The sequence below is a fragment of the Centroberyx gerrardi genome, chromosome 1 (assembly GCF_048128805.1).
Source record: "Centroberyx gerrardi isolate f3 chromosome 1, fCenGer3.hap1.cur.20231027, whole genome shotgun sequence".
Classification (NCBI taxonomy): Eukaryota; Metazoa; Chordata; class Actinopteri; order Beryciformes; family Berycidae; genus Centroberyx; species Centroberyx gerrardi.
In genome coordinates, this window is record NC_135997.1 from 4,307,782 (window position 1) to 4,335,752 (window position 27,971).

Genomic DNA, 27,971 nt, shown 5'->3' on the forward strand with positions numbered 1-27,971 from the left:
TTTATATTGTCATTGCAATCTGTCACGATTTGTTTGTACAGAAACACTGTCACTTCCACAGTTTTGTGCACTGGGATGCTTTATATAACAACGACTAATTGTCCCTATCCTTTTTTCTTTTTTTCTTTTTTTGGTGAGGTGGAATGGAAGATTTTCATTTTTCTAGCAGTGGCTCAAATTTTGGCATTGCTGAAAGATTATATAATGATGGGGACATTGAGAAGTGCATTTATGTTGTCAAGCTCCAGAGAAATATCAAACAAAGGTACATTATCTGTCACAGTAAAATGTGCAACTGGTCAGAAAGTTCAGTCATTTGGATGATGCTGAATCAGTTAGCTGGATAATGTTGATTACCACAAAATGGTGTTTTTTTGTTGATTACCACAAGTCCTAACTAGAGTCAAAATAAGGCCAGCCCAGTAAATTAACAGCCCACCAAGTAAATTTTGGTTTTGGATTCATTACAGGTGCCGTGATGCATGAAGCTTACAGTTCTTGCTCATGTAGTTTTCAAACAATTAGGATTTAATGCCGCCAAGACACTGCGATAACAAGTAAACTTTGCATTAGTCATCATGGCACTGAATTCTATTGTATTTGATCAAATAAAAAAAGAATTGCAATCATATTGATCTTTGCTGTACTGAATTGTTAACTACATATTGAGATTCATACTGAATCGGTCTAAGAAGGAGAGATTCACATCTCTAATGTACACACACATGCGCACATGCATGCAAAGGATGAATCTTGAGTCTACTGTGTAATGAATGGGATTAAGATTGACAAAAGGCCCAGAGGATCTTGGGAAAGTGGCCTAGATTTCCTCTCTGCTTCATGCTACAGCCCTCCTTTTATTCCTGGGAATTGGCCTGGGAACGCGCGCGCACGCACACACACACACACACACACACACACACACACACACACACACACACACACACACACACAAACAATCAACCACCACTTGCCACTGTCTACTTTTATGAGTAACTTTACTTCCTTAGGCAAAGCAGCTTTTTGCTGTTTTGTTTTCCTGCCTTTTGGCCATTTGGCATAGAGTGTTGCTCTGTGCAGTTTATTCATGTGTGAGTTCGTAACCAGAATAGTTGTGGTTTGAACTCAAGGCCCTCAGCACTCAGTGGTTTGAGCTATCTGCTCTTCTGTCTCTCTCTGTCCCATGCGCACACACACACACACACACACACACACACACACACACACACACACACACACACACACACAGACAGAGACAGTACCTTTTAAGAGAAATGGGAAAATAAAGAAAAAAATCACAAATGGTAAAAAGCAGACTAGCAAACTAGCTGTGTGCTCTCATGTGGTTTGGTTGTTAACCAGCTATTTGTCTAGATGGCTTTTCTCAGTAAATGAATGATTAGACAAGGTGATAAACTGTCTGTCATTTCTTTAGGTGGCTTACCTCAGGGAGCAGAGCAGCCTGAAAAGAGGGCTGATAGATGGAACCAGCGAGCTCAACCACAACTCTGAAAACACACCAAGCACTAATGGCAAGGTGAGGTTATTCAACAGAATGTGTGAAATGGTGTGTGTGTATGAGGGCAGAGAGAGGGGGAAAGGCTGCACTTGCCTGTGTGTGACAAGCATCCAGCCAGACCACCCAGCAAGCCTTTGCAAAGAAGTCATCAGCTTCTTTGGCTCCTTATTCTCTGTGATGGCCCGCTTGTATTCCAATTCTTCCATCATTGCGTCTCTCTGTTGCTCCATCCTGCCTCTATTTGAGTTAACTGGCGGTATGTGGATATGTGTCAGGCTGAGGTCTTGTCACATACATGCTATGCAAACCATAGAAACTGCTTTTTCAAACTGGACTTGTTGCCTCTCAGTTGTTTTCCATTTTCACTCAGTGGTTTCATCTTTCAACCTTTCTTCCATTCGGACATTTGGCGTTCTTCCCGTTGTTTCATCTTCCTCTGGGAGATGTTGAAAGAAGGACAATCCTATTGGATCAAGGACTTGTATTCCTAATTAATGTTTTTGGGATGCTGATCACCAGTAGACAGGACATTAACACAGAACAAATACACAAAATATACCATGAGACACTTAAACAAAAATGATACACTACAGATCTCAGTTACAGTGCTATCTAAATTAGCAATGGTTTACTGCTATCCAGGACAAACGTATGCACAAACAAAATAGACATGACACAATAATAAGACAATCTTTACAATCATCTCCCCTTGAGCCCTCCCCTCCCCCTAACCATTCCTTTTCCCTTCACTGTTAACCCGCCCCCCGCCCCATCCCAGGTTCTCAGTAACCTAAAATAAATCTTACATTTCAAACAGTAAAAGAAAGTAGTTGCCCATTAATTTAAAAAAAAGGGGGACCCACACAACACACGGATTACATTGTTTACATTGTTGTGGCTAGCAGAATTTCATAGCTAGCATTATCTGCTTCTAGCTGTTTTGTTGTGCTCATAATAATAAAGAATCTTGAACCTTGAGAACAACAGCAACAGAGCAAAAAAGAGAGGGAAAGGAAGTATGCAGAAAAATGTGAGTTCAAAGGAGAGACAGAATTTTCCCCAACAGATCTACCCAGCAGGTGATATTCTTGGGTTTTGCAAAGTGTTGCGTTGCACACAATAGCTCCAGCTGGGAAATATCTCCATGTAGGGATGGGACAATATGCTTATCTTACGATACCATTCGATACACGATATGGGGTTCTAGATTCAATACAACCACAATACGATGTAATAAGTAAAAGTTAAATGACAACAAAGTCTGACTGTCCAGAATTATGTTCATTTTACTTTCTAGCAATGGCATTGGCTCGCAAGAATGTAAACAATTTAACATGTCACTACAAAGTGTAATAATATAATTTAGATGGAGAGCTTGAGAAATTGTAAAGAGCAAGCCATCTCATTTCTGATTACTACAGGAGAATATAATGTAGCTAATATCGCGATTCATTTTTCTGCCTCACGATGTGTATTGTCACATTTTTGTATTGTGATATATTGAATTTCAATATATTTTCCCATCCCTGTCTCCGTAAGACAAGATGCTGCATTTCTGATGCAATATTAAAGTGGCGAAACCTGTGATGAGTATCTTGTGTACACTGGCTAATGCAGTTATGTTAATGTCACCTTCAGCGGTCGTCAGACGGTTCGCTGAGTCAGGAGGAGGAGTTGTTGCCGGGGAAGGTGGGTGAACTCCAAGAGGTGGTGGAGCGTCAGACAGCTGACCTGGGCCAGATGAAGGAGCGCATGGCCGCTATGGTATCGCGCATCAACGAGCTGGAGGAAGACCTGGACACGGCCCGAAAGGACCTGATCAAGTCTGAAGACATGAACACGCGACTGCAGAGAGACCTGAGAGAGGTAGGGAGGCCTGGGGCTAGTTGGAGCGCAAAACCTCATTAATGCTGAACTAGGGAGATGCATTTTAAATACTTATGCCAATCCATTTTCACTGACGTTGACAGATGAAAACTTTAAGTCAGTTAGGTATGAATATGTTATAAAACAGTCAATTTGTGAGGGAGCTCTGCTTTTTCCCCAAAAAATTGCAATCAGTTGTCCAGATATTTTACAGCCACCTGAAATACTGGTCATATTGGAACAGCGTAGTGGCTGAAATAATCTGAAAGCACAAATTGAGAATCAGTATCAATAAATGATCTTTATTATTAGGAAGTCTTGCACACTCTCATCTCTTCCCTCCTGTATCTGTGCAGCAATGCCCTACAACTTTGATTCAGTGCAGCCTATTTAAAAAGAAGTACCCAAAAAGGATTACTTAAAATTGTTGTAAAAAAAAGATAAAACACCATTGAGACGGTATGTGTTTTAACAATGACAACATTACAAACTATATATTGGAATATTAAGCCTATTAAGGTAAAGAATCTCAGGCTGACTATATTGCTTATGATGTATTCCAGTCCAAATGTCATCCTAACACTCAAAATACCGTGTATGTACACCACATTACAATGTTGGCAACGGTAACCTCATATCTCCTTGAGTGAAATACTCCCCTGCTGATCTGTGCTTCTTGCTTGTTTAACTTTTCCAGTGTGCTGCAGTTTTCTATGCCAGAGCCATTTGAAAATGTTTCCCCGCCGCAATCTATATGGCTCCCTCTTGCGCACAGTTCAAATAAAGCATTTGTTAATTTGTATAGCGATACTGATAACAATTAATTAAAATTGATAAGCTAACTTGGCGTGACTACTCAACAAAGAACGTTTGATTTGAAAAAAAATCTTTTATTTTTAAGCATCCCTAGTCTGAAGACGTGAAAGTCAGAAGATAGGTAGGAGGGTATGGCAGGTTAGAGTTAATGCCAGTCAAGGTTGGACCTCACAAATGCTGAAGACACTAATGGGAATGTTCCCGTGTGTGTGTGTGTGTGTGTGTGTGTGTGTGTGTAGTCAATGGCTCAGAAGGAAGACATGGAAGAGAGGATCACCACCCTGGAGAAGCGCTACCTGGCGGCTCAGCGGGAGGCCACCTCCGTCCACGACCTCAACGACAAGCTGGAGAATGAAGTGGCCAACAAGGAGTCCCTCTTCAGACAAGTAGGCCCCATACTCCTCGACCACAACTTTAAAACAGCACACATATACTGTATACATGTACATGCATTCAGACACACACGAACACACACTATTATTTGCCAGCTGTTGGGTCTTCAGTGGAAAAAGGCATCTTGGTGTGCGAGTCTCTTGGGTTTGTCTGCCAGCAGGAATCGCCTGCAGGCTCCTTGGCAGCTTAAGAACCCCCTGCTAATGAATTCCCACTGTATTCACACATTGACCAGCGCAGCAGGCACTGAATGGGAAGCCTCCAGACACTGGCTTGTTTCTTTACATGTGCTCACTGAGATGGAGATGTCCCTCTCCTCTTTTCTTGTGGGCTTTCTCTTTCTTTTATCATTGTGAATGCTCTCTTCCTCCCTTCCTATCCACCCCACCCCTCCCCGCCCTCTCTCTCTGTCTCGTTTTGTCTCTCACTCTCTCTGACCTACAGTTCTAAGGCTTGACACTCACTTCCCCTTGTGGAATTGAAAGCAAACCCCCAGGCCAGGATGTAGCACTGATGAGCCCCCATCATCCTTGCTAATGACTGTTTGTTTGTTTGTTGCAGACTGAGGACAGAAACCGGCAGCTCCAGGAGAAGCTGGAGCTGGCCGAGCAGAAGCTGCAGCAGACCATCCGCAAGGCAGAGACTCTGCCTGAGGTGGAAGCCGAGCTAGCACAGAGGGTAGCCGCCCTCACAAAGGTACCAGTAGCTGTCCACAGCCCCAGGCACATCTCTCATCACACAGGTCTTTAACTCCCTCTTAAATGGTGGATTTGGGATTTTGCGATGGCTGTCTTTATTGATTGCTAACTGGTCAATAAGAAGCTCATGAAAATCCTGAACCTGCTCTTTCCATTCACAGTTCTTGCTGGAAAAAATGGAAATGGTGAAAAAATTAGCTGGGGAAAAACAAAATCTGCATTGACTAAAAACTGCATTACCACTAACTATGATCGTCACCCATATAAACCTACTCACACATGTACTGTTGTCAGGACTGCAGTGTAATTTCCTTTACGTTGCAACAACCTCAGTGGCCCCCTGCGGAAGCCACTGAGGAAGCCATTGTTTAGGTTTCTCCAAATATCCACAGGGATCTATTTTTAGACATTTGGCTTGAGTCTTCATCCATTTATAGTTTGGCTGTTACTCTGGGACAACACATACTGCTGAAACCACACTGGTCTCATGGCACCTTATTAGTAGTAAAACTGGCTCCAAGTAAATTTCTGAAACAAAGAACACACTCGCGTTTTGTTCTCAGAGTTTATCAGTAAAGAGGCTCCTCAACCATCTTTTTAACAAGTGATGCAGTTTCTCTTTATCCCCCTGTACCTCCTTTCCTGCTCTTCTTTTACTTGGCTAATTTTTTTTTTACCTGCTTTTTTCTGCTCCCTTTCCTCTTCAATCTCACGTCATGCCTCGTCTCAGCCATTTCCCCCGTCACTCGTGCATTTTTAATGAGCCTGACTCATTTCCTTTCTGACTGGAGCCAAAGTCATATAGTTGTTGTATAGGAGACTGCAAGAGTGCCAGACAAGGGAGAGGGAGACGTTCATAGAAATGGAAAGAACCTCCTCTGTGTGTTTGATATTGCTTCCATCCAAATGTCTGGTCGTCGTCATCAACCAGTCCATTCTCCTGTCTGCCTTCCCCCACTTGGAGGAACTCACAGTACATCTACTCCACCATCAGCCTCTTACTCTGGTCCTTTTCCACCCACTAAATCCTTCCACTTAACATCCCCAGTTGTATCATTCCTCCTCTAACACCACATTTCATCTAATTATCTACATGCTCCGTCTCTAGCGCTGGACATGAAAGTGAGAGTGGTCATCAAAGTCTTGTCTTGCCTTTGATTTTCTACTGTAGGATCACACTGGAATCTCTCTCTCTTTCCCTCCCTCCGCCCACTACCTTTAATGGTGCTAAAGCTCACACTAAAAGTATACCCTGTTCTTTTCTCTCTCATTTCTCTCTGTCTTTGTCATCGTCTGGTATTTTGTGTGGTCATCCTCAAACCCCTAGTCTGATCTATGTGGCTCTAAAGGCACTAAGACTCAGAAGAAGGTAGACCAGCTTCACTCACAATGCCGTCCCAAGCCCTCCTGGATACCGGGACACTTGCAATTTTGTTCTGTTATTGAATTTCACCAGGCCAATAGAAACTAGTGGTCGTGTTTAGATTTCTAGAAGCATTGCTACAAAAATGACAAACTATTTGTTCCTCAAAGCAGCAATTGATTCTAAAGATACAGGCTAAAATGCATGCTTGTCAATTTTAAAAGGTATATGTACATAACATGCTCTAGACAAGAATATTGTCAACAAAATCTCAACTCACTCGGACTTTAATCGTAGTGCTTTTATCCTCTACATGACAAGTGCCTGGTTAAATGCAGTACCAGACCAAATTTCAAAATGCCGTGGTATCCCTTTAAGCCTCAAACCTGGCCCTGACCCAGCCTTCCCTGTCTGCCTGCGTGTGTGCTTTGTGCATCTGCGCTGCTCTGAGCTTCATGCTGGTACCTCTCCTTTTTTTCCTCAAACACAGAAATCCCTAAAAGTTTGGTATCTAACACAAACAGGAAGTGCCAGCTGATTTGCTCAAAGACGTGTGGAGACCCTGCCCATTAGAGCTACTAGAAAGCTGGTACAGGCAGTCGCGCAGAAAAATGTTTCCCCATGTCTTTTGAATCTATAAATGCAGTGCTTTTGAATTGAATTGGTTTATATATTTTTAAATATGCTTAATTGGAGATTAAATATTTGATGGTTCTCTATTATTTCATCAGCCAATAATTCTCATTTGAATAAACATGCCCCTAGTCCTTGGTAGAACCTTGAATGAAATGCTGCTAGACCTCTTGGCAGATTTTTTGTATCTGCACTATGGGGAGTACTAGCTGTCCTACAGTTCTGTTTGTTGTAGTCGTTCTGTGGGTTGTGCTGCTTTGCTGTCCTCTCCTGGCCCTGCTGATGCATGTTTCTCACCCACTGGCTCCAAGTTGATGTATGTAGACGTGTGCTTCCCAGGCTGCTGCTGTGGGTGTGGGTTGGTGGCTGAAGGAATCTACCCCATCCTTTTGAAGGACTTGAGCTTTGTCCTCATAACCTCTCTAACAGGGCCAAGCTTAGTTGGGCCCTTGTTCAGCTAGGTCCTTCTCCAGGATGGATGACAAAGCGCGTTATAGGGGAGATCAAAGCCCTCTCAGTAGCTCTGAGAGGATGGGTTATATTGAGCCTTTGGGCTATGATAAGACAGAAAGGCTAAAGGGTTTGTTTTGACCCTTGTCCCCCTTCCCTCCCAGGCGGAGGAACGCCATGGCAACGTGGAGGAGAGACTGAGGCAGATGGAGGCCCAGCTGGAGGAGAAGAACCAGGAACTGCTCAGGGTGAGAAGGGGGGAAGGAGGGAGGGAAGGAGGGGGAAATAGTAGATGCTGTCATTGAGGTAGGCCTTCTGACACATTTTACTGCTATTGATGGTTTTAACACATTGGCCTATTTTTTTTTTTTGCTGTTTGTGCAGGCACGGCAACGGGAGAAGATGAACGAGGAGCACAACAAGCGTCTGTCTGAGACAGTGGATAAGCTCCTGTCAGAGTCCAACGAGAGACTCCAGCTCCACCTCAAAGAGAGGATGTCTGCTCTGGAGGATAAGGTGGATAATGTATAGACGAGACTAGTATAATGATGTATAATGATGATTTACAATCAATCTAATAGCACATTTCAAAGTCAGTGAGGCGAGCAAAAAGGCTGATCAATCGACTACACCAGTTATTTTCCATAATGAATGTTTGTTGCTCCTCCAATATGCCCCATCACTAGATGGTAATGATGTTATATGACAGGTGCACAACCAGTACCTCTAAAGCTTGTAGCATCTGACAGCTTGTTGGATCATCTTGATTTTCCTGGTGCTGTCTCTCCTCAGAATGCCCTGATAAGAGAACTGGAGCACACCAAGAAGTTGATTGAGGAGTCACACCATGACAAGGTGAGGGATCAATGGGTTAGGGTTAGGCCTGGTAGCACTGCAGTATAGCTAAGCTATATTCTTGCCCAGTGTTTCTTATTTTTCTTAGCAAAGTGGGTTGATTTTGGTTTTGATTTTGCATCTATCCCCTTTTTTGTCACTTGTGTTTTTTTGTTTCTTGTGCTGCTTGACTATAATAAAAGCAGTTATTCTACATATTGGCCCCCTGAATGAATACAGAGTAAACAGTGGCCTAAGTTCAGGGTTAGAGACAATGTGTTTCTCCACTAGTTGACAAAGATGTCTGTAACTATCCCGTCCCTCAGGAGCAGCTCCTGATCCAGATTGAGACCATGAGGGCAGAGAACGAGCAGGGCAGGAGCAGGAGCAACTCCTTACTACATGGGTAAGCTAGCTAAACAGCAGAGTTCATTAGTTCAACTTCTGGCCTCTGTTACTCTTTCTGATGTGTGTGTATGTGCTTTTCCAGACGGTCTCACCTGGGAAGCACCCCAGATTTCAGGTACCCAGTGTCGGCCTCCTCCATGATGGACAGCAACTCGGACCACTACGGCGGCGCTCTGGTGCTGAGACGGCCCCAGAAGGGACGGGTGGCAGCGCTCCGGGACGAGCCGTCCAAGGTGAGCTCCTAGCCCATCTGCTGTTGGCTTATCTGTTAATAGCATACATATGCACATTTGCTTACTGATTGACTGAAAAAAACGTATTACTCCTATTTTAGGTTCTTTAAAGTGGTTGAATGAGTACACCAAGTTTTTGGGTGTTTGGAGCTGATCAACTTACCTGTTAAGTCATGAGAACATGGACACCAAAATCATCCATGTGTCCTCAGTAGATTGTTCGGTCCGGTGCTCCATGCTAACACTTTAGCATATACTGTGTTGACTTTATTTTTCTTTTGACTTCCCTGTAACAAGTATTGCTTGTATTGTCTGTCTTTTTCCTTCCCCCCACCCATTACCGTCTAATGTTTGGGTTTTTTCTGATGATTTTCTTCCTCTCCATCTCTTTCTGTTTGCCTCCACTGGACATCAGCGACATGTAAGTCAGTGTGGCGGAGATGACAATGACAGTTACTTGTCTGTGTAGTGCATTAATGACAAGTACTAAAGTGTCCACTAAACTGTTGCCCCTCATTCTCTCACATGCCTCCTCTCTGCCTTCTCTCTTTCTGCATCCTTTCCTTTCTTTCGCTCTGATCTCTTTTCTCCTTACAATATCCTTTTCCTGCCTTTAATCCCTCTGCTTCTCTGTCTCTCCTATGACTTTTTGTCTCTCCGTCTCCCTCTGTCCATTCTCTTTCCTCCTTTTATCCGTCTATGGGTCGATCCAGGTGCAGACTCTGAATGAGCAGGAGTGGGAGCGCGTGCAGCAGGCCAACGTGTTGGCTAATGTGGCCCAGGCCTTTGAGAGCGACTTGGAGGCCTCGGACCTGGAGGAGGACCGAGAGACAATTTTCAGCTCGGTGGACCTGCTGTCCCCTGGTGGCCAGGCTGATGCACAGACCTTGGCCTTAATGCTGCAGGAGCAGCTGGATGCCATCAACAATGAAATCAGGTAACAGCAGCTATATACCTAGCATACCCAGCAGACCAAAGGCCATGAATGGCAGACACTTTAACTTGAACTGAAATTAGTTATACTGCATAGCTGACTGTGGTTATTAGCAATGGGACAATATCGAAATCAATATATTGCAATACAAAATGTGGCAATACGTATCGTGGGGCAGAAAAATGAATTTTGGTATTAGCTCCATTTTATTCTGCTGTAGTAATCACAAATGAGACGGCTCGCCCGTCACAGTTTCAAAAGCTCTCCATCCAAATTATATTATTTGCACTTTGTAATGACATTTTAAATTGTTGTTTACATTCTAGCAAGGCAATGTCATCACTAGAAAGTAGGGATGCACATTTTGGAGGCTATAATCATAAAGAACAAAATAAGAATATTATGTGTAATCTATGTAGGCGATGTATGGCTCGTAAAATCCTGCCGCATTCTCATCTCGCATTGTCATATTCCCATATTAGTCCGACTGAAATAACATTTCCAAACTCCAAAGGAAATTAAAAAGGCCTATTGTTGAACAAATCAGCTGGGGTTAACTGTTTTAGGCCTGTTGCCTAAACATTTTTATTTATAAAGATCAGCATGTCCAAATGCTGCAGAGTAGCGCACCACATACGCACCGTCGTGTTCACCGTCAGCCCAGTGGCAGAGAAGACACTCTGACAGGACAGAGGTCCCGGGGATGCAGAAGCACCCTGCGTTAGTGTTGTCAGCCTCGGGAATCGTACTTGGTTGGCTTTCCACCAGTCCTGTGGATTCATATCAAGTGGTGGAGGGATTTCTTGCAAGTAGCCCTCCACTTTGGTTTCATAGTTATTTGTGTGGTTGGACTGGCTGCAATGACGCAATGACGCAAAAGTCAAGTCAAGTTAACCGTTAAGGTTAATTGACGTGATGCATAACAAACAATAAATGGGGTCATCGATTTTTCTTGAACATCCCTACTAGAAAGATTTGTGGCTCAGAAATAAACATAATTCTTCAGTCAGACTTTGTTGTCTTTCATCTTTCATTTATTACATCGTATCGTTGTTATATCGAATCGGATACCCCGTATTGTGTATCGAATTGTATTGTGAGATAAGCATATTGTCCCAACCCTAGTATTTTTCTCTCTCTCTCTGTTTGTTCCTCTGTCTTTAACTATGGTCTTTCTCTTCCTCTCTTTCCTCTATCTTGACAGAATGATTCAAGAGGAGAAGGAGAGCACAGCCATGCGGGCAGAGGAGATTGAGTGCCGGGTGGGCAGCGGCGACAGCCTGGGAGGACGTTTCCGCTCCATGAGCTCCATCCCCCCGTCGCTGTGCGCGGGCTCCTCCATGGGCGGCTCTCCCCCAGGCTCCGGTCACTCCACCCCCAGACGTATCCCCCGTAGCCCCAACAGAGAGCTGGACCGTATGGGCGTCATGACCCTGGTAACACTTCCCCTTCTCTCATATCTTTCCCCTCAGGAACATACAACTGCTCGTAGTAGTTACATTTCTTTTCCCTCCATTTTAAAATGTCTCATTCCGTTATCTCCTCCTAAGAGCATCCCACAGGAGGAGAGATTAAACACTAATATTGTTTTTTGTCATTACACCAGTCATACAGTATCAGTTGTTGACTGAGACAGCTTTTAGTCTCTTCTGTCTTTTTTTCATGTTCATGTTGATGTGTCTTGTGCTGGCAGTGTTGGTCTAAGAGAGTATAATGTGTTCATTCTGTATATGTGTATTCATTTTGTTTGCCTTTCCACATTGATTTGCATAATGCTGCCTCACTCATTGGTTTGTTTAGCATACTAATAATGTGTGTGTATGTAACTGCCCCTGCCCGTAGCAGTATTGCTATGACCCATACGTCATCCAGAGCTCCCTCTCCCAGCAGACAGTAACTTACCTGCCCTATGGTGCGACTGGCCTCAGTCACCCCCCACAAGCCTATAGCTATGCACCATACTTCTTTCAGGTACCTGCAGCTCTCTCCACGGCTCCCTTCCTCCTCTCCCTGGGTGGGTGCAGTCTGCCTCTTCTCCTCCTCCTACCTCCCAACACATGTTGTCTGCTGGCACACCAATTATCACACTCCAGAAGCAGCTCAGTGAATACTCCCTACCTGTTTTTTTAAGAATTTTTTGAGGGGGCATTTTTACCTGTATTAGGTAGTTCAAAGTTCAGAGAGACAGGAAAGACTGGGAAGAGAGAGGGGGATGACAAGCGACAAAGGTCCTGGGCCAGATTTGAATCCAGGACGTCATGTTTTACATGGTACACGCCTTAGACCACTGAGCCACCAGGACGCCCTTAATCCTCCGTACTTACAGTTCACAATTTTTGGTGCACATTAAGTTGTTATTTCTATAATGAAGATAATGTACCTTTTTCCATGTATATTATGCCCATCTTCAAAAGATGACTCAGCAGTATTCCAGCTAGATGGGAATATTTGAACAACCAGTTCAATACTCTGAGACTGGTATTGTTTATAAATAGAAACACCATTTGATAGATAGAGCATAGAGCATTCATTTTCTATGAGTCATGAATATAATAAAAAAAAATCTGAATCACGTGTCACATTTATCAATCTAATCAGTGAAAAATGAAGTCATCATCCATTGGCTTGATTGTATGTCAGTAAGCTGCAGGTTACAAATAGGAATGCTCTCTCGACCATGTAACGGTGAAATTGCTATGCAGGACCATATTATTAAATTCAGATATGTTGGTGTGTCTTTGGAGGGAAATGCATGAGTGGAAGCTTGCCAACGAAGGCAAATGGCATTCTAGCTACATCTTCTACTGCAGCTTGCCATAGATGCGATCCTGCTCGATCAGAACAAATAATTCAACTTGCTTCAAACAGAGCTTCAAGTGACGTGCTGCTGCTTAGAATGAGGGATTTGAACAGTTGATGAAGTTCATTGAATTAGTACTGTGAAATGTCCCTGACAGAAAAGCAGGAAGGCTACATTTGGGCTGGCAGATAATGCCTGAAAACTACTGCCAGCTTTGGCGTATTTCTTTTTTTAGACTTGTCTTTTAAACTTTCACATCTGTTGTTTAAACGTCAGTGAAACTAGTCAAAATTGCCATCTCTAATTCAAAAGGACACTGGAAGAAAAGGAACATGTTTGTTGATGAAATGAATGTTTTTTTTTCACCCCCTCATTCTCCTCTTCCTGTTCCCAGTTTTCCCTTTTTATAGCTCACTAATCTCTTCCTGCCTTGGCCTCACTTTGTCAGTTGAGGAAAGGAAATGAGTGATTAGATTTTTTCCTCCTGGGACAGGAGAAACTCCCATAGAAATGTGGCACGTTGATGGTTTATTTGCTCTGCTAATGCCAGGTCTGTGAGGAATGCAGAGGGGAAAAAGGCCTCCCCCTTTTTAGGTGCACAGTGGAAAATATGACTGTAGAGCAGATCTGGTTCATAAATTCAGGTGTCACCCTGCCTTTGGCAATGTGTGTAGTGTCAAATAAAACATAACCACTTGGCTGTTGTTAAGCTAAATAGCTCATACCATTGTCATCCGTAATTTCAACGTGTTGATGTGACTTGGAGGTAACCAGTTAGCCGCTTATTCGAATCAACTTAAGCATTGCTTTGATTCAACTGAAATATTACTGCTGATGTTTGCAAAAACTTGCGCCACCATTCTCTCCTGGACAAATGATTTCCCAGTTCAGTTTGTTTGAGCGAGGCTGCACCCTACCTACCCCGTCCTCATCCCAACCTCCGCCCTGTTGTTTTGCAGTGTCTCTTTTTCTTCATCCATTGGGATGAACTGTATGGGTGCTGTGGTGCTCCCGGAGACCTTTTTTCCAGAACAGCACGTCTCTACTGCTCAATTAAACTTTCAGTTTCTGTTGGTCTTCACTCCTGAACTTGTGTCTGCCTGTGTGCAATCTGTGAGTGTGTGTGTGTGTGTGTGTGTGTGTGTCAGTGTACTTGGGTAAATCTGTCCTGAAGTCCTACTCTTGTGTGTTTGTGCATGGCTTGGTTCCACCAGTGGTGTGTCTTGCGTCTCACTAACGGCTTTTCTCCTCTCTCCTTTTTTGCCATGCTTCAGCCTAGTGACCTGCGCAAGCACCGCAGGAAGGTAATCTAGAGATCTGCTCTCACTGGCCGCTCTCTGCTATTTGATCTGTCTATTACTCCCCCTCTCCCTCCCATCATCTCCTAGTTTGACAAGCACATCCCACAATGTTCAGCCTCTCCATCCCAACCGGCCACCATCTACCATCCAGTTCAACTATATGCTTCTGCATACTCTCTTATCTCCCATTCCCAAACATCTAAACATGTTGCTTTAGAGCTGTCAAATGTTAGAAGTTCTGTTGTGATAGCCCAAGGGCTTCCACTCCCATTTTTAGGATACTGTTAAGTTACCTTGCCAGTCCCTTGAAGATGGATTTCTGTTGTACCATTTTTTTTTTTAATCTTATTTGATTTATTTTTAATCAATGTATGCCTGACTTCACTGATAAATCTTTTAAATTATGCTTGTTATGACATAATTTTTCATAAAAAGGGGTTTGAATATTATTTTGTTTTTCTAGAAATCATCACTTCAGCTCTATCACTTTTTATGAGTGTCATTTGTATAATTTTTGTTCCACAACTCTCTTTTTTTTCTTTTTTTTTTAAGATAACTTTTTATGTCATTTTCTGACATGCAGTCGAGAGTATAAAAAAATATTGAAAAAATGACATGATGTGAGGTTATGAACCAAACACATGACATTGCTAGATGTTTTTTGATGCAAAAAAAAATGGTTGTTTCATCTGATGGGTGTCCACAGTCAACAGCTGTGTGTGCAAAATTAAGTCTGTTATCTTTATTTTCACAACCCCTCTTCCTGGTCTCCACAGTCTGAAAAACAGAATGAACTGGCCCACTAACACGTTCTCTGTCCCCCGTCTGTTAACGCAGTCTGCTCAGGACGACAAGGCCACTATCCGGTGTGAGACGTCACCCCCCACCACCCCACGCTCCATGCGCCTAAACAAGGGGGCGGGACACGCTGCCAGCCACGAAGACATTCGAGACCTCCGCGGGTAAGACCTCTGCCTCTGACTCCCAATAGCTATATTCATCCCTCCAGTTTCTTCTTGGGTTGGAGAGCTGCGCATAGCTGGAGCAAAGAGTGATCTAGGTTCAACTGAGTGAACCTGTCAGATTACTGAACTAGAGACAGCTTCCTTGTTGTCTTGAATTTCTCCTCATCTCTTTGGTGTGTCTCTCTGTCCTCCCCTCCATTCTCTCTCCCTCTTAATCTCTCCCCTCTGGTCTTGTAGGCTGGCTGGCCTGCAGGACGGCCAAGGCAGTAACCCCAGCAGTAGTAACAGCAGCCAGGACTCCCTCAACAAAGCAGCCAAGAAGAAGAGCATCAAGTCTTCCATCGGACGCCTCTTTGGGAAGAAGGAGAAGGGCCGACCCAGCATCCCCGGCAAGGAATCCCCCAGCCAAGGTCAGACGATCAATCTCAGAGCTTTTTTTCCACCCGAGCACACACTACTAATACCGCATCTTCTCTCTTTACCTTTGTAAATGCAATTCCATTCCACACCACCAGTAGTTGCCTTGTTCCTCGCCCTGTCAGTGATCTGATCAAGGTTTGTCTGTCATCCCAGCTGGCACTCCCGAGGCAGAGGGCAGTCCCAAGGACGGTTTGGGAATGGGCACACTGGGAGGTCCGGCAGAGAAGAACAGGAAGCTGCAGAAGAAGTAGGTGTCTTCCCAACAGTCCACTCGTCCCGCTGCTCTCTCTACACTTTATGTAGACTGAGGAAAAATGTTTAAGAGGACTTGATGACACCTGCTATATGTCCATGCTTTGGAGTACAGTGTTAATAATGTAAAAGTCCCCGAGTGTGACTCTGTGGTTGGTGCTCCTGTTGCAGTCCAGGGCCGGCTCTCACCCTCACTCCCCGCCACCTGGCTCACGCTGTTTAGTGGTGACAACTGCATCTTAGCAGCTCATCCTCCTTCCATTTCACACCCAGTCATTTCCACTGCGCTCATCTCCCGCAAAGTTTTGAATATATTATTTTCATTTGTAGTTTTGTGCAATTATATTGTAGACATTGTAATTTTTGTAATTTGCTTTTAGACAACTCCTTAATAGGCATCAATTCATTCTTTTATTTTTATTGTTTTGCCGACCTCCCCCCTCTTTTCTATCATCCCCTTCTCATTCCATGTGTAGTCCAAAGACAGGGTAAGTTGGTTCATATTGCTTCTGCTTTGCCTTATCTTCTTCCCACACTTGGCTTCACTTACCCCTCACCAATAACTCCAAGGATCCCAAACAACCGTCCCTCCATATGCCTGATGGCTTTTCCATGCTGCTCTTTACCCTGCCTTCCACAGAAAAGCTTAACTAACAGGAATGTGTGTGCCCTTCTTTTTACCGAGTGACAAAGTTTCCTCTGGGGTTTTCCTACTAGAACACAGTTAGACACTACAACTTTAGGAAAGTTGATGTTAGTTAATGGACGAATTCAACCGAAATGCAGTATGTCAGTGCATTTCCCTGTCCATAAGGTGTATTGTTTGCAAAAGCATACAATGCACATTATCTCCATTACTACTGTTGCTGTAAATGTCCTCAGAATAGAAATGTATTTGAAGCTAATTTCTATGTTTTTAAACTATGCCAGTAGTGATGATCTTTGACATATCTACTATCTACTGCTTTTTATGATGGCAGATCTGCCAAACAGAAGATGGGTTTGTTCTCTATGGTGGCTAGATGGTGCACAGCCCCATCTAGTGGCCAAATGCAGACGTCTTACTCAGCCCATTGCTATTCTTCAGTCAGCTAAGATTAATGTCTTGTTACCTACCAACTTGTGCCGAGTTAAATTAACTTTCTGAGAGCCCAAATCAGCACCTACTTTCCAGCAGTCCCACAAACTTTCAGGGATTCTCTGTTAAATGGCAGTGTCCAGACAAACCTCAAATTCAGCATCCCAGTAATGCAGAGCAATAGACTTGGATGGCAGAATCTGCATGAAATGAATGTACAGTCCTTAGAAAGCTGATGCAAATGTTTCTCCTGTCCTGAATATTCCCCTATTTGCATGTTATCTGTCCCCTACTGATTCAGTGGTTTTAAAGGAATGCTTCCATACTAAACTCTAGAGGATCCTCAAAGCACTGGTTCTGGGAGAGAACTCCATTGACTAATAATGTTTCTCAGCTCTGACTCCCAATCCCAGAGGCTTGGCAAAAGACCCCTCTGGTTGAACCGTGGGTAGTGGAGTCTTTCACATGGCTGAGGAGGTTTTGCCAAACACTAAGCTAATACTTAAAATAATGATATTCTGTCAAAAGTTTTCCAGATGGGTATCTCTCTGTTTCAGTCTTCTTGGCTTTCTGTTTCTCTTTGTTTTCTCTCAAACTCCTGCTCTCTGTTTTGAGTATGCATGTATCAGTTGATGTCTTTGTTTTGGGGTGTGTACAAAAGGTGAATTTGATTGAGTGCTGGTTGTGAGTGGGGATCTGTGGATTTGGCTGTCTGGCTGTGTATGCATGTTTGTTTCTATGCACGAGTGTCCTCTGGATATTGGCGTAAATGTGTATATTGTGTCTTAGGCATGAATTGCTGGAGGAGGCTCGCAGGCAGGGCCTGCCGTTCGCCCAGTGGGATGGCCCCACAGTTGTGGTCTGGCTGGAGGTAAGACACAGACACAGTCTCTCAGAAAAGCTTTCTAACCAGTAATACAGACTGAACAATTCAACAAAACTCTTTCACTACCCTTAATTTTCAGAATGTAGAACAACCACCACTCACCTGGCTGAAGGCTTAGCTAAGGTGCTAGAGTCAGACAAAATCCTCAGAAAAAGAAATGGAACATCTGCACACTTAGATCCATGCAGAATTTCATGTATTTGCAAGCTTTCGTTCTCAACAAACCTTCTTCAAGCAAACAAAAACCACCCTGAATTTCTCTCTTCTCTCTTTCTCTTCCATAAACATGTCCTAGTTTTTGTCCTGCTGCAATGTTCATTACCATTTCTCTTACTTAAACTCCGGCGCTCTCTCCCATCTGCCCTCTTCTTGCCAGCTGTGGGTGGGCATGCCAGCCTGGTACGTGGCTGCATGCCGTGCCAACGTGAAGAGTGGAGCCATCATGTCAGCGCTGTCAGACACAGAGATCCAGAGGGAGATTGGCATCAGCAACCCATTGCACCGTCTGAAACTCCGCCTGGCCATCCAGGAAATCATGTCTCTCACCAGCCCTTCTGCCCCTCCCACCTCCAGAACGGTACTTCTCTCTCTGGTTAATGTGGGCACACACACACATGCATACACACACACATGCACACATACATGCACACATAGAGCTATGTGCCATCTTAATAGAGATAAATCAAATGAAACAGTTAGCCTTTTTGATTCCTACTAGCCCTCTGTCTAGTCTTTCTTGTCATCTGATTTGGCATGACCACTGTCATTTGAGCTAACTCTTGAACTGCTTACACACTTAACACTTACTAATGATGGGATCAAACTATCAAACTGGATTCTTGTTCCGATTGTTGCTTAATTTATTAGCTAACCTCAACAATAACAAACAATAAATGAACAAGTGCTTCTTGATCTTCTTCCCTGTATTTTCTCTCTCTTTCTGTCCTCCATCACTCTTTACACGCTTCTCTCACTTGTGATTGGTTGGGGGTTATCAAATGATCAGTCCACGGGAAACGTTTGGGTCACGCACGAAGAGATGGAAAGTTTGGCGGCCACACCCCCTACGGTTAGTCTACTCCGATTGGCTGGCCACCTCTGGCTGCTCGAATCTGTGGTGACTGTTGGGGCACGTTCCAAGTTGTCTTCAGGACAGTCAGACCTCATACAATGCATGCATAAATGTTTCACACTAGAGCCAATTAATCATGGTACATCAATTCAATGCTAATATCCACACAATATTGCATCACTCTATCATTGGCTGCTGGGAAACTCGCTGGGCAACTTGGAACAAGGCCTTATTTTTTCTGCTAGTTGGTGATTTCTTTCCGCTAGTTGGGCATTAGTAGTCTTGTTGTTTCTCCCTTTAGACCTGGCGTAGTTGCTTTGTCTTCTCTTTACATTAGCTAGTGGTTTGTGTGTGTTTGTGTGAGTGTTAGGGCTGCACAATTAATCGAAAAGAAATAAAAACCGCAACACTGACGACTGCAGTTTCTAAAGTGCACGAGGGTGTACTTTTTAAAAAAAAAAAAAAATTTTGGGAGGAAGAGGTGTTTCAGACGGCTTCCAAAACAAGGTATCCAAGGTAAACGGAAGAACATGAGAAAATCTTTCATTCTGTTCAAACCGAGACTAAGCATTAACACCCCCACCTCAATGTTCATGTTCATTACAAGGAAAAATAATTAAACAGTTTAATACCTTTTAATTTTTCATTATGTGGTATTGCTATCACTGGAAAAACACAATACTTTCGGCATTGTTTTATTGTCACTTCCCTGTTTGAGGCCTTACAATTAATTCGTAGCTTGGTGTTTTTTTACCCTGAATTTTCTGTTTGCATGTTAAGCTGCCTTAACCCAGCACTGCTGCCTCACTAACCCCCGCCTCTCTTTTCTTCTCACCATGCTCACGCTAACCATGCTAACACCAGGAGGATGACGAGGGTAGCTGGGCCCAGGTTTGCACACGTTCCCCGACAGCCCCACCTATTGCTCTCTCCGATCATCCACTGTTCTTACACTCGCTCTCTTTCACGCTATGTTCACCTTTTTGAAAATATCTCTTAGTGGGGAATACCTTGGTTTACTCTCTCTACGTATTTACCCTACTTTCTTATTCGTCAAATCACTTGTCTCTAAAGGCATGTTCACAGCAGGCTTGTTTGGAGCGGTTTATTCAAACTCTGGAGCGTTTATTCCTTTAGTTCGGTTCATCTAGGCAGGTGAGAACAATGGCGTTCAAACTTTGGTAACCAACAACAGGAAAAAGCCTCAGAACGCAATGGTTGTATGGGTATAAGGAGACGCTCAAGTTCAACTATTTCTTCATGTGTTCTTAACTGGTATGAACACCAACAAAGGTAAATTATGACAAAGATAAGTCCATCATGCTTAGCTAAAGTTACAGGGACTGGAATCAGATTTGTTTCTCTAACTTCTCGAGATGACAGATAACCAAACCTGTCCAATAAACAAGCTGCTTCTGAGTCCATGTGACTTCTGTGTAAACAAGCCCTGGTTTTCTTGTAATTGTTCAGTGTGAACCTAAACAAACCAATTACAAAAATCAACAAAGGAAACTTTTCCACTATGGTTCGGACCATAGAGGATTGGATAAATGCAGATGTAAATGCACCCAATGAACCCAAGAAGCACTGAAGAGCACTCTTATTGTCTAAACCCTCAGAGAGACATTTGATCACAGTAGTACCAAAGTGTAAATGCAGTTGTGATTCCAATCCACATCCAACAGCTATGTAAACTGACATTTAACATTTGCTTGTGGATGCAACGTGGAACTGTATGCAAACAGGTGACAGGTAGCTTGGATAGGAGCTTAAAACTAGCTAGGAGTATTGAAAATCGTGATTTATCAAAAAAGGATTGTCCAGATACAAAATGTGCATATGAGACACAAGTTAATGCCATGTAGGGGGCCTTATTCTTATGAGTAGGTTACAAAATAGCTGCAGAGATGCTGCATGTTCTTAAAATTAACAGCTCAAGCGTGAATTTGTCTCCTATTCAGACAAAATCTGTATTTTACACCAGTTCCTTTTACACTTTGATTTTGCTCACTATTACTCAACTGACTTTGTAGTGACAAACTCAGTGGTTTCATTTGATCGTTTTGTAGCTGAAACACAGTGATAAGGTTTCAGAGGCAAACTTTGATGTGTTGACAGTGCAGTGAGTCAGGTTTCCTGTGTAAAAACCACAGAAACTGAAAGCTATGCAGACTATGAAAAGTTGTCTTAATAAACAGATGCAAAAAAATGATTAGATGCAAAAGTCTTGATATTTTTAATCATGTCATTGGTTAAATTACATATCAGTTAAATCTAGACAAACCTAAGATTACAAATAAGTGGAAAATTGTAGAGCTCAGTAGAACACTAACTTCAGTATGGCAGTGCATCAATTTGTTGGTCACTTCACTGTCTGCTATGATAATAAGATTATAAGTCAGTATCAGTATTGTGAGATAAGCATATCATCCCATCCCTAGTAGTTCCACTTCACCAAGCCTCTCCAGCATCCTGACCAGGCCCAGCAAGTGAGCTGTTAGAAATGCATCAATATTCTGCAGTAGAAATTATTTTCTTTTACATGATAAACCCGTGCCATCTTTTCAACACTCACACAGACACACTTGTTAAGCCGTCTCGTCTCTCACCGTAGACGCTGGCATACGGAGACATGAACCATGAGTGGATTGGTAACGAGTGGCTGCCCAGCCTGGGTCTGCCCCAGTACCGCTCCTACTTCATGGAGTCCCTGGTGGACGCCCGCATGCTCGACCACCTCACCAAGAAGGACCTTAGGGGACAGCTCAAGATGGTGGACAGCTTCCACAGGTAAAACACGCTAAAGCCTGTAGACGCCTTGGACGGGTAACAGACACTAGGAAAACTTGGCTGTCAAAATGGTGGACAGCAGCTGTAGGTAACAAACGTTAGAGCTAGAAAATGATACACACCTTTATACATGTAACAGACACTATGTCTACCCTAAAATGATAGACAGCTAGGTAACAGACTTCCCTAATCTGCTGAAAGTTTTTCTAATGGTAAAGGAAGATATTCATCGTAGAGAAACAAATGGCCTCAAATGAAACAATTGCATGCTGTTTAAAAGAAGCCACAAAACATGGGCTGGAAGTGCCTAATAATAAGGAGTAAATAAGAATGAAGATTAAAGTAAAAGGCAATGTCTGCAAAGAAAGAAACATAAAAAAGAGGTCAAGGGCAATTAATAAAAGATTATTACGTAATAGCAAGTAAGTCACTCTTGTCTCATACTTGCTTTTCTTTCTGCCTGCCTGTCTGTCTGTATGTGTGTCTGTGCAACAGGAACAGTTTTCAGTGTGGAGTGATGTGTCTGAGGAGGCTCAACTATGACAGGAAGGAGCTGGAGAGGAGGAGGGAGGACGCTCAGCTGGAGGTCCAAGGTAACGCACTGGTGCTTTCTCAGCATATCTAGACGCCCCATGAAGTAAACAATCAAAAGGCTCCGTGGGTCAGCAACACACTGTATGAACAGATTGTGAAAATAGAAGGCATTTCTCACTAAATAAAAGAATTGAGCAAATCTCTAACCTTTTAGTCAGAGGAGTGTGCAAACTTAAAGATGAGCTAGGAATGGAGATCTCACATTTTGACGAGGACTTTCGGATACTTGATAAAATCGTCTCTAATGGATTTCACCATCAGAACCTCGCAACACTCACATTGCTCTTGTTACCACAAGATCGTACATCAAACATGGGCAGACAGCAACTACTTCTTGTTTGTATTTTTTCCATCCCTAGCTCAGCTCTCATTTGCACTCTAGACATGTGTGTCATTGTCCATCTCGCACTACAGGAGTACATTCATTCCAGATTTATGTCTTGGAAATAAAGTCTGAGAGACTGTTGGTGACACCGACTGGTCTGCAATTGATCGGGAGACGAAAGAGAGTCCTTAACCCCCCTCACATTACAAGATTAACTGTGCTGACCAGTGGCACGACTCCCCCATGTTTGCTGAATTACCAAAGATTCAGTCCAATCTTTAAATCCAGCTGGAATGGCAAAATCAGGCCTAAAGTCAGACTAAAGGTTGTGTGGTGAGAACCCAAAAGTAGTCACAAGCCAAATGCTCACAACATTGTGGGTTCAAGTCCGGATCAAGACCTATGACCTCACTCTCTCTTCCATTTGTCTTGTTGCTCTACACTAAATGCAGTCCACAAATTCAGTAATACATTCCCATCCCACCCACTCACCCAGTTGGTACCTACCATGTGGCTTTTGTTTGCATGTAATTATTCCAGTTTACTTGTATAGTGACACTGAAAGACACTCTAAGATATTTCATCACACACTCTAAATTCTGCTGCAGGTTCTGCCACCGTTTCAGACGTGTTGGTGTGGAGTAATGAGCGTGTGGTCAGCTGGGTTCAGGCCATCGGGCTGAAGGAGTACAGTGGAAACCTTTACGAGAGCGGAGTCCATGGAGCGCTGCTCGCCCTGGACGAAACCTTCGATCACAACGCCCTGGCCCTACTGCTGCAGATCCCCACACAGAACACACAGGTACACACACACACACACACACACACACACACACACACACACACACACACACACACACACACACACACACACACACACATACCAAATTAGCTGTCTCCCTAACTGATTAATTATGATTTTCTAAACATTATCCAAGGTAAATGTCTTAATTAAAATTTTATCAATAGATTTCATTTTATAACAGCTTTGGTTAGTTCATTTTTTCAATGTAAATGTATAATTCAGTGTGTAGTGCTTCAGTTCAGAGCCACTCAACAAATTCCATAAAGTTCTGTATAAAACAGGATTCCCCTTGCCTCTTTGATTATAAAGGAGTTGGATGTGCTATCTAAACATTATGAAAGTATCAAAACACAAGGTCGCCAACTAAATCCACACAATCCATATTAGAAAGCCGAGCCTCTAAACGAGCCGTTTGGACTTCCATAACTTTGTTGCGTCACAAAAGTTCTCATCATTTTTGTAAGAAATAATAGTTTAACAAAGTGTTTTATTCAAAGCGGTTGAGCGGTTGTCATTGTTTATTACTGGAGAGTTTTCCCTACCTGTAGCTGTCTGCAGCTGCCGTGTCTGCGGTGTCTCACGTTTCACTCTTGAAACGGTTAGCCAATCAGAACAGAAAATGAACGTGTAAAAATGGATTGAGAGTGTTTTTGGTACATGACACCACACACAACTTTGAATGGATCTCGACATAAAATAAAACACCAACAATCTTTTGGTACTAAAGGAACCAAGTAGAATTTGATTGAGTACCAAACAAACATGATCAAAAATCAAACAAACATGGCCATACAGATCTGTTTCACAAACAGAAACATTTCAGCATTTTCATTTTTGTTTGCTTACCAGTGTCAAGCCAGCCACAAATTCCAGAACAAAACCCATATTGATGAACATTTGTTGTTTTCTGAACAATACAAAGAACCTAAGTGAATATTTCTAAAGGTGACTACATAGTGAGTTAAAACATACTTTTTTTTGTTTTTTTTTGTCACAAATCCTGTTCACGCCATATATTAATCTAATACAAACTACTGTTTTTGTTTTTTTTCTTCCATAAGTGAGGTCAGAAATTTTCCACTTTATTTTGATCAGAGTTGCCTCACTTGGGTATTACTGTAACTGTCTGGCTGGTTTGAGAGAGCTGCTTTGTCTCTCCTCCACTCAACCAGACAGCTGGCTCTTTTCTTCACTGAGATCAAAGAATCGCCACACTGCAGACATTTTTCCTCCTGCCAGAAAAGTATTTTATTGCACCAAAGTATGGCTTATTAAAGTATCAGCATCAGGACAACTTCATTTGCCAATATGAGTATTTGGGAGCTGGATCGGCACCAATACTGCAGATACTATCGGTGCTCTAATACAGACAATATGGCAGCTACGACTCCAACAGCACCGGTTACAAAATGGATGCTTTCCAAATTGAATAACAACCTAAATGGACTGAAATGAAACTAATGCCATGCAAATAAAGGAACACCTCTATTATCCAGGGTGAACTGTGAGAAAAAGGATTCTATGTGGATGAAGAAGCAATTCCAATGATATCAAAATCTCAGGAAGATGGTATAATGCCAGTCTTAAGAGACAAAGATCAGCTTCAGGGGTTAAGGCAGGAAGGGATAAGAGGCCTTGAGCTCAGTGTTACCAGGCAAGCTAAAATTTGTGTTGTGTACAGTTGGGGCATATGTGACCATTGAAAGGAACATTTCTCAAACTCTGAATTTATTTTGAGTTAAATTGGTGTTTTAATTCATAAATATAATAACAGTCTGTCCTTTTTTTCCCTCCTGTCTCCCTTTCTTTCTTAGGCCAGAGCAGCTCTAGAGCGAGAATACAACAGTCTGCTAGCCATTGGCACCGAGAGGAGAATGGAAGAGGTGACACACACACACACACATACACACACTCTCTAGTAGATTACTTACAAACACAATGGCACAAACTGCGAAAGTTTGTGCGAAACCAACTCCCTCTCCTGTTTCCTCACCTCTCTTCTCTCCTCTCCCCCTCCTCTTTCCCTGCCTCTCCTCCAGGACGAGGATAAGAACTTCCGCCGGGCCCCGTCATGGAGAAAGAAGTTCAGGCCCAAAGACATGAGGGGGATGCCGCTGGGTTCGTCAGACACCCTGCCCGCCAACTTCCGAGTGACCAATAGCAGCGCCGCATCTCCCTCCACGCAGCCAAAGAGGAGCCCCATGGACGGTAGGCAGTAGAAGCAGTGCCTTGAACTGCTGTTTTGTTTGTGTGTGTGTGTGTGTGTGTGTGTGTGTGTGTGTCGGCGTGTTGTGCGGCTGGTAATATGCACTGCCATTGCTACTGTCATTGCTACTACTTAAGCAGAAGATCTCTCTAATTGGCAGTTCAACCCTGGCTCCTCATGTACTCTGAATTCTCTTGAATGGCTTTGCTGCTTCTGCGTTTGTGTGTTTATATACTGTGACTAACGGCATGTCTTTGCATGTGGTTTTGCCATCGTGGACACACAGGGAGTCAGTCTATACAGAGGCTGGACACTGCCACAGTCAGGACCTACTCTTGTTAACACACAACCCAACGCAACGGTAAGATCACATGCACACACCGGAAACTCTGACGAATATCAGAGAGATGCACATTTACACTCAAAGTATGCATTGTGGCTCTTTCCTCACTGCGAAACCGCCCCTTCCTCTCTTTTTCCAAGCAGAAAGCAGCTTTCTCGTACTGGAGTTCTTGGCTCTAATAACGCACGTTTACGCCTCTCCTCTCCTCCTCTCCTTTCCATCTGGTTTCGTCTTTTCTTTCCCCTCCTCCCCGGCTTCTGTCCTGCTTCCCCCTCGTGTCTGTTTCTCTCTCTCTCTCTCTCCTCTTCTCAGTTTATCCTCATTATTTCTATAGGTAACCGTTGGTCAGAAGATGAAGGGGAATTCCCCGCCTTCAAGACCAGGATGATGAACTGATATTACCTGCAAGGACACTAAAAAGATGTTTTGTTTTGTTTTTTGTCATCACAGAGAAAGACCTTAGTCACCGATCTCAGTATCCCTAGAGGACACATTCTAGATTTATCTGCGTTTGTTATATATATTTATGTAAACCAATGGGACATTTAATTGATTTTAGAATTACTATGTAATCTTTTTTTTTTGCCTCCATTCCCCTTAATCAATCCCTTTTTTGAAAACATTTTCCCTACTGTGCCCTTATTAAGCTTAACTCTCTCAGATGTAACTGAATGTTTCAACTGTCTGGAGTTTGTATATTTCTATATCAACAGACATTTTATCTAATCTTTTTTATAATCCTGATCCTATTGACCAGATGTATGTTTTTTTTCCTCTTTCCTTTGATTTGAATTCTAATCATTGAATTTATGCGCAAGTGACTTTGATATGTGATATAACTTAATTCTATATCCTTTGCCCTTTTTAACTGTTGTAATTTTTTAGCTTATCACTCGTGATTTTGTGTAAATGCAGCTCTTTGGTCAATGGATTTGTGAATATCAGACAAATTGCTGGAGTTGTTAGACTGTTTCACAAACTGCTCAACACTGTGGTTGATCCATCACCCGAAAGTAACTGCTGGCAAGCCAGGTGTTGGTGACAACAGATATCATGTGAAAACAGTTATTTTCCTTTTCTCTTCTTTTTATTTTCATATCTGCGATACCAAAATGAAACTCTTGAATAAAAGCAAAGAAAAGCCATATAACGGTAGCGGAAAAAAAACGAGGGCTACTTTCGGATGCAAGTGAAAACAGAATTCCAGGTTCTCTCTAGTCGACCTTGCATGCGGAAACCTCTCCACCCGACCCGAACCCCACAAAACCCCACCCCCCACCTTCCAGCCCGTCCCTTTAAAAGAAAACAACCTCCCCCACCTCCTCTGGAGAACGCACCGGAAGGCTCACGCGTACGGGACGAACTTCAAACGTACAGCTGAGCTCAAAGTGTGGCGGCTCTCCTTCGATGGACCAACTTCACTGCGGCCTCAATCGATCCCCGCTACGACTAGAAACCCCTAAAGGCGGAGCGATCCACCCACAGACCTTTTTTAAAAACACTTTGTATGAAGACTTCATATCAAGCCTTATTGTTTCTTAACTCCTCACTGTCCTTTTGTTCTTATTTATTATTACTCATTCACTCTGTGTGTTTTGTCAGTTTTATTTTTAGAGGTAAAGCCACAGTTTGTTCCTGTGAGTGTGGCTGTGCTGTTTATGTCTAAGTTTGTCTTGCCTGCGCTCAAAACACAGGTTCCACCATTGGTTTTCATGGCAAATGACATGGAACCGAAGACATTTCCTTCACCCTACATGTACTGCATAGAATAGTAATGGTATCTTTTTTCTGTCTTTGTGATTTAGTCATTTATGCACAATGCAAATCATGTTGCTGTTCTGTTTTTTCCCCCTGCTCTCATTGAAACTTCTCCTGATCTTGTAACAAAATGATGTACAGTCTGAGTACTTATGAACTATTTTTATCACAGTATTATTTATTGCTTACTTTCAATAAAATACTGAAACTTATTTTCCACTGCCAATAA

At 42.9% G+C, this 27,971-nt stretch overlaps 1 protein-coding gene across 5 annotated transcripts in view; it reads left to right on the plus strand.

Annotated features, from left to right (window-relative positions):
• ppfia1 (PTPRF interacting protein alpha 1) overlaps positions 1-27,971 on the plus strand; it is a 49,220-nt gene extending 21,249 nt beyond the window's left edge. The window contains exons 6-29 of one of the 5 annotated variants that reach the window (XM_078284988.1): positions 1,436-1,537; positions 3,158-3,385; positions 4,441-4,587; positions 5,156-5,290; positions 7,903-7,986; positions 8,123-8,254; positions 8,531-8,593; positions 8,899-8,978; positions 9,063-9,213; positions 9,927-10,150; positions 11,352-11,583; positions 15,086-15,210; positions 15,451-15,623; positions 15,787-15,880; positions 17,753-17,834; positions 18,226-18,426; positions 18,856-18,918; positions 21,536-21,711; positions 22,207-22,304; positions 23,239-23,432; positions 25,250-25,318; positions 25,475-25,643; positions 25,928-26,002; positions 26,297-27,971. In XM_078284988.1, coding sequence (XP_078141114.1) covers positions 1,436-1,537; positions 3,158-3,385; positions 4,441-4,587; positions 5,156-5,290; positions 7,903-7,986; positions 8,123-8,254; positions 8,531-8,593; positions 8,899-8,978; positions 9,063-9,213; positions 9,927-10,150; positions 11,352-11,583; positions 15,086-15,210; positions 15,451-15,623; positions 15,787-15,880; positions 17,753-17,834; positions 18,226-18,426; positions 18,856-18,918; positions 21,536-21,711; positions 22,207-22,304; positions 23,239-23,432; positions 25,250-25,318; positions 25,475-25,643; positions 25,928-25,983 — 3,078 coding nt within the window. In that variant the 3' untranslated portion in view covers positions 25,984-26,002; positions 26,297-27,971. The remainder of the gene's footprint in view (positions 1-1,435; positions 1,538-3,157; positions 3,386-4,440; positions 4,588-5,155; positions 5,291-7,902; positions 7,987-8,122; positions 8,255-8,530; positions 8,594-8,898; positions 8,979-9,062; positions 9,214-9,926; positions 10,151-11,351; positions 11,584-15,085; positions 15,211-15,450; positions 15,624-15,786; positions 15,881-17,752; positions 17,835-18,225; positions 18,427-18,855; positions 18,919-21,535; positions 21,712-22,206; positions 22,305-23,238; positions 23,433-25,249; positions 25,319-25,474; positions 25,644-25,927; positions 26,003-26,296) is intronic. The other 4 variants (XM_078285019.1, XM_071913986.2, XM_078285055.1 and 1 more) reach the window with 4 other exon arrangements.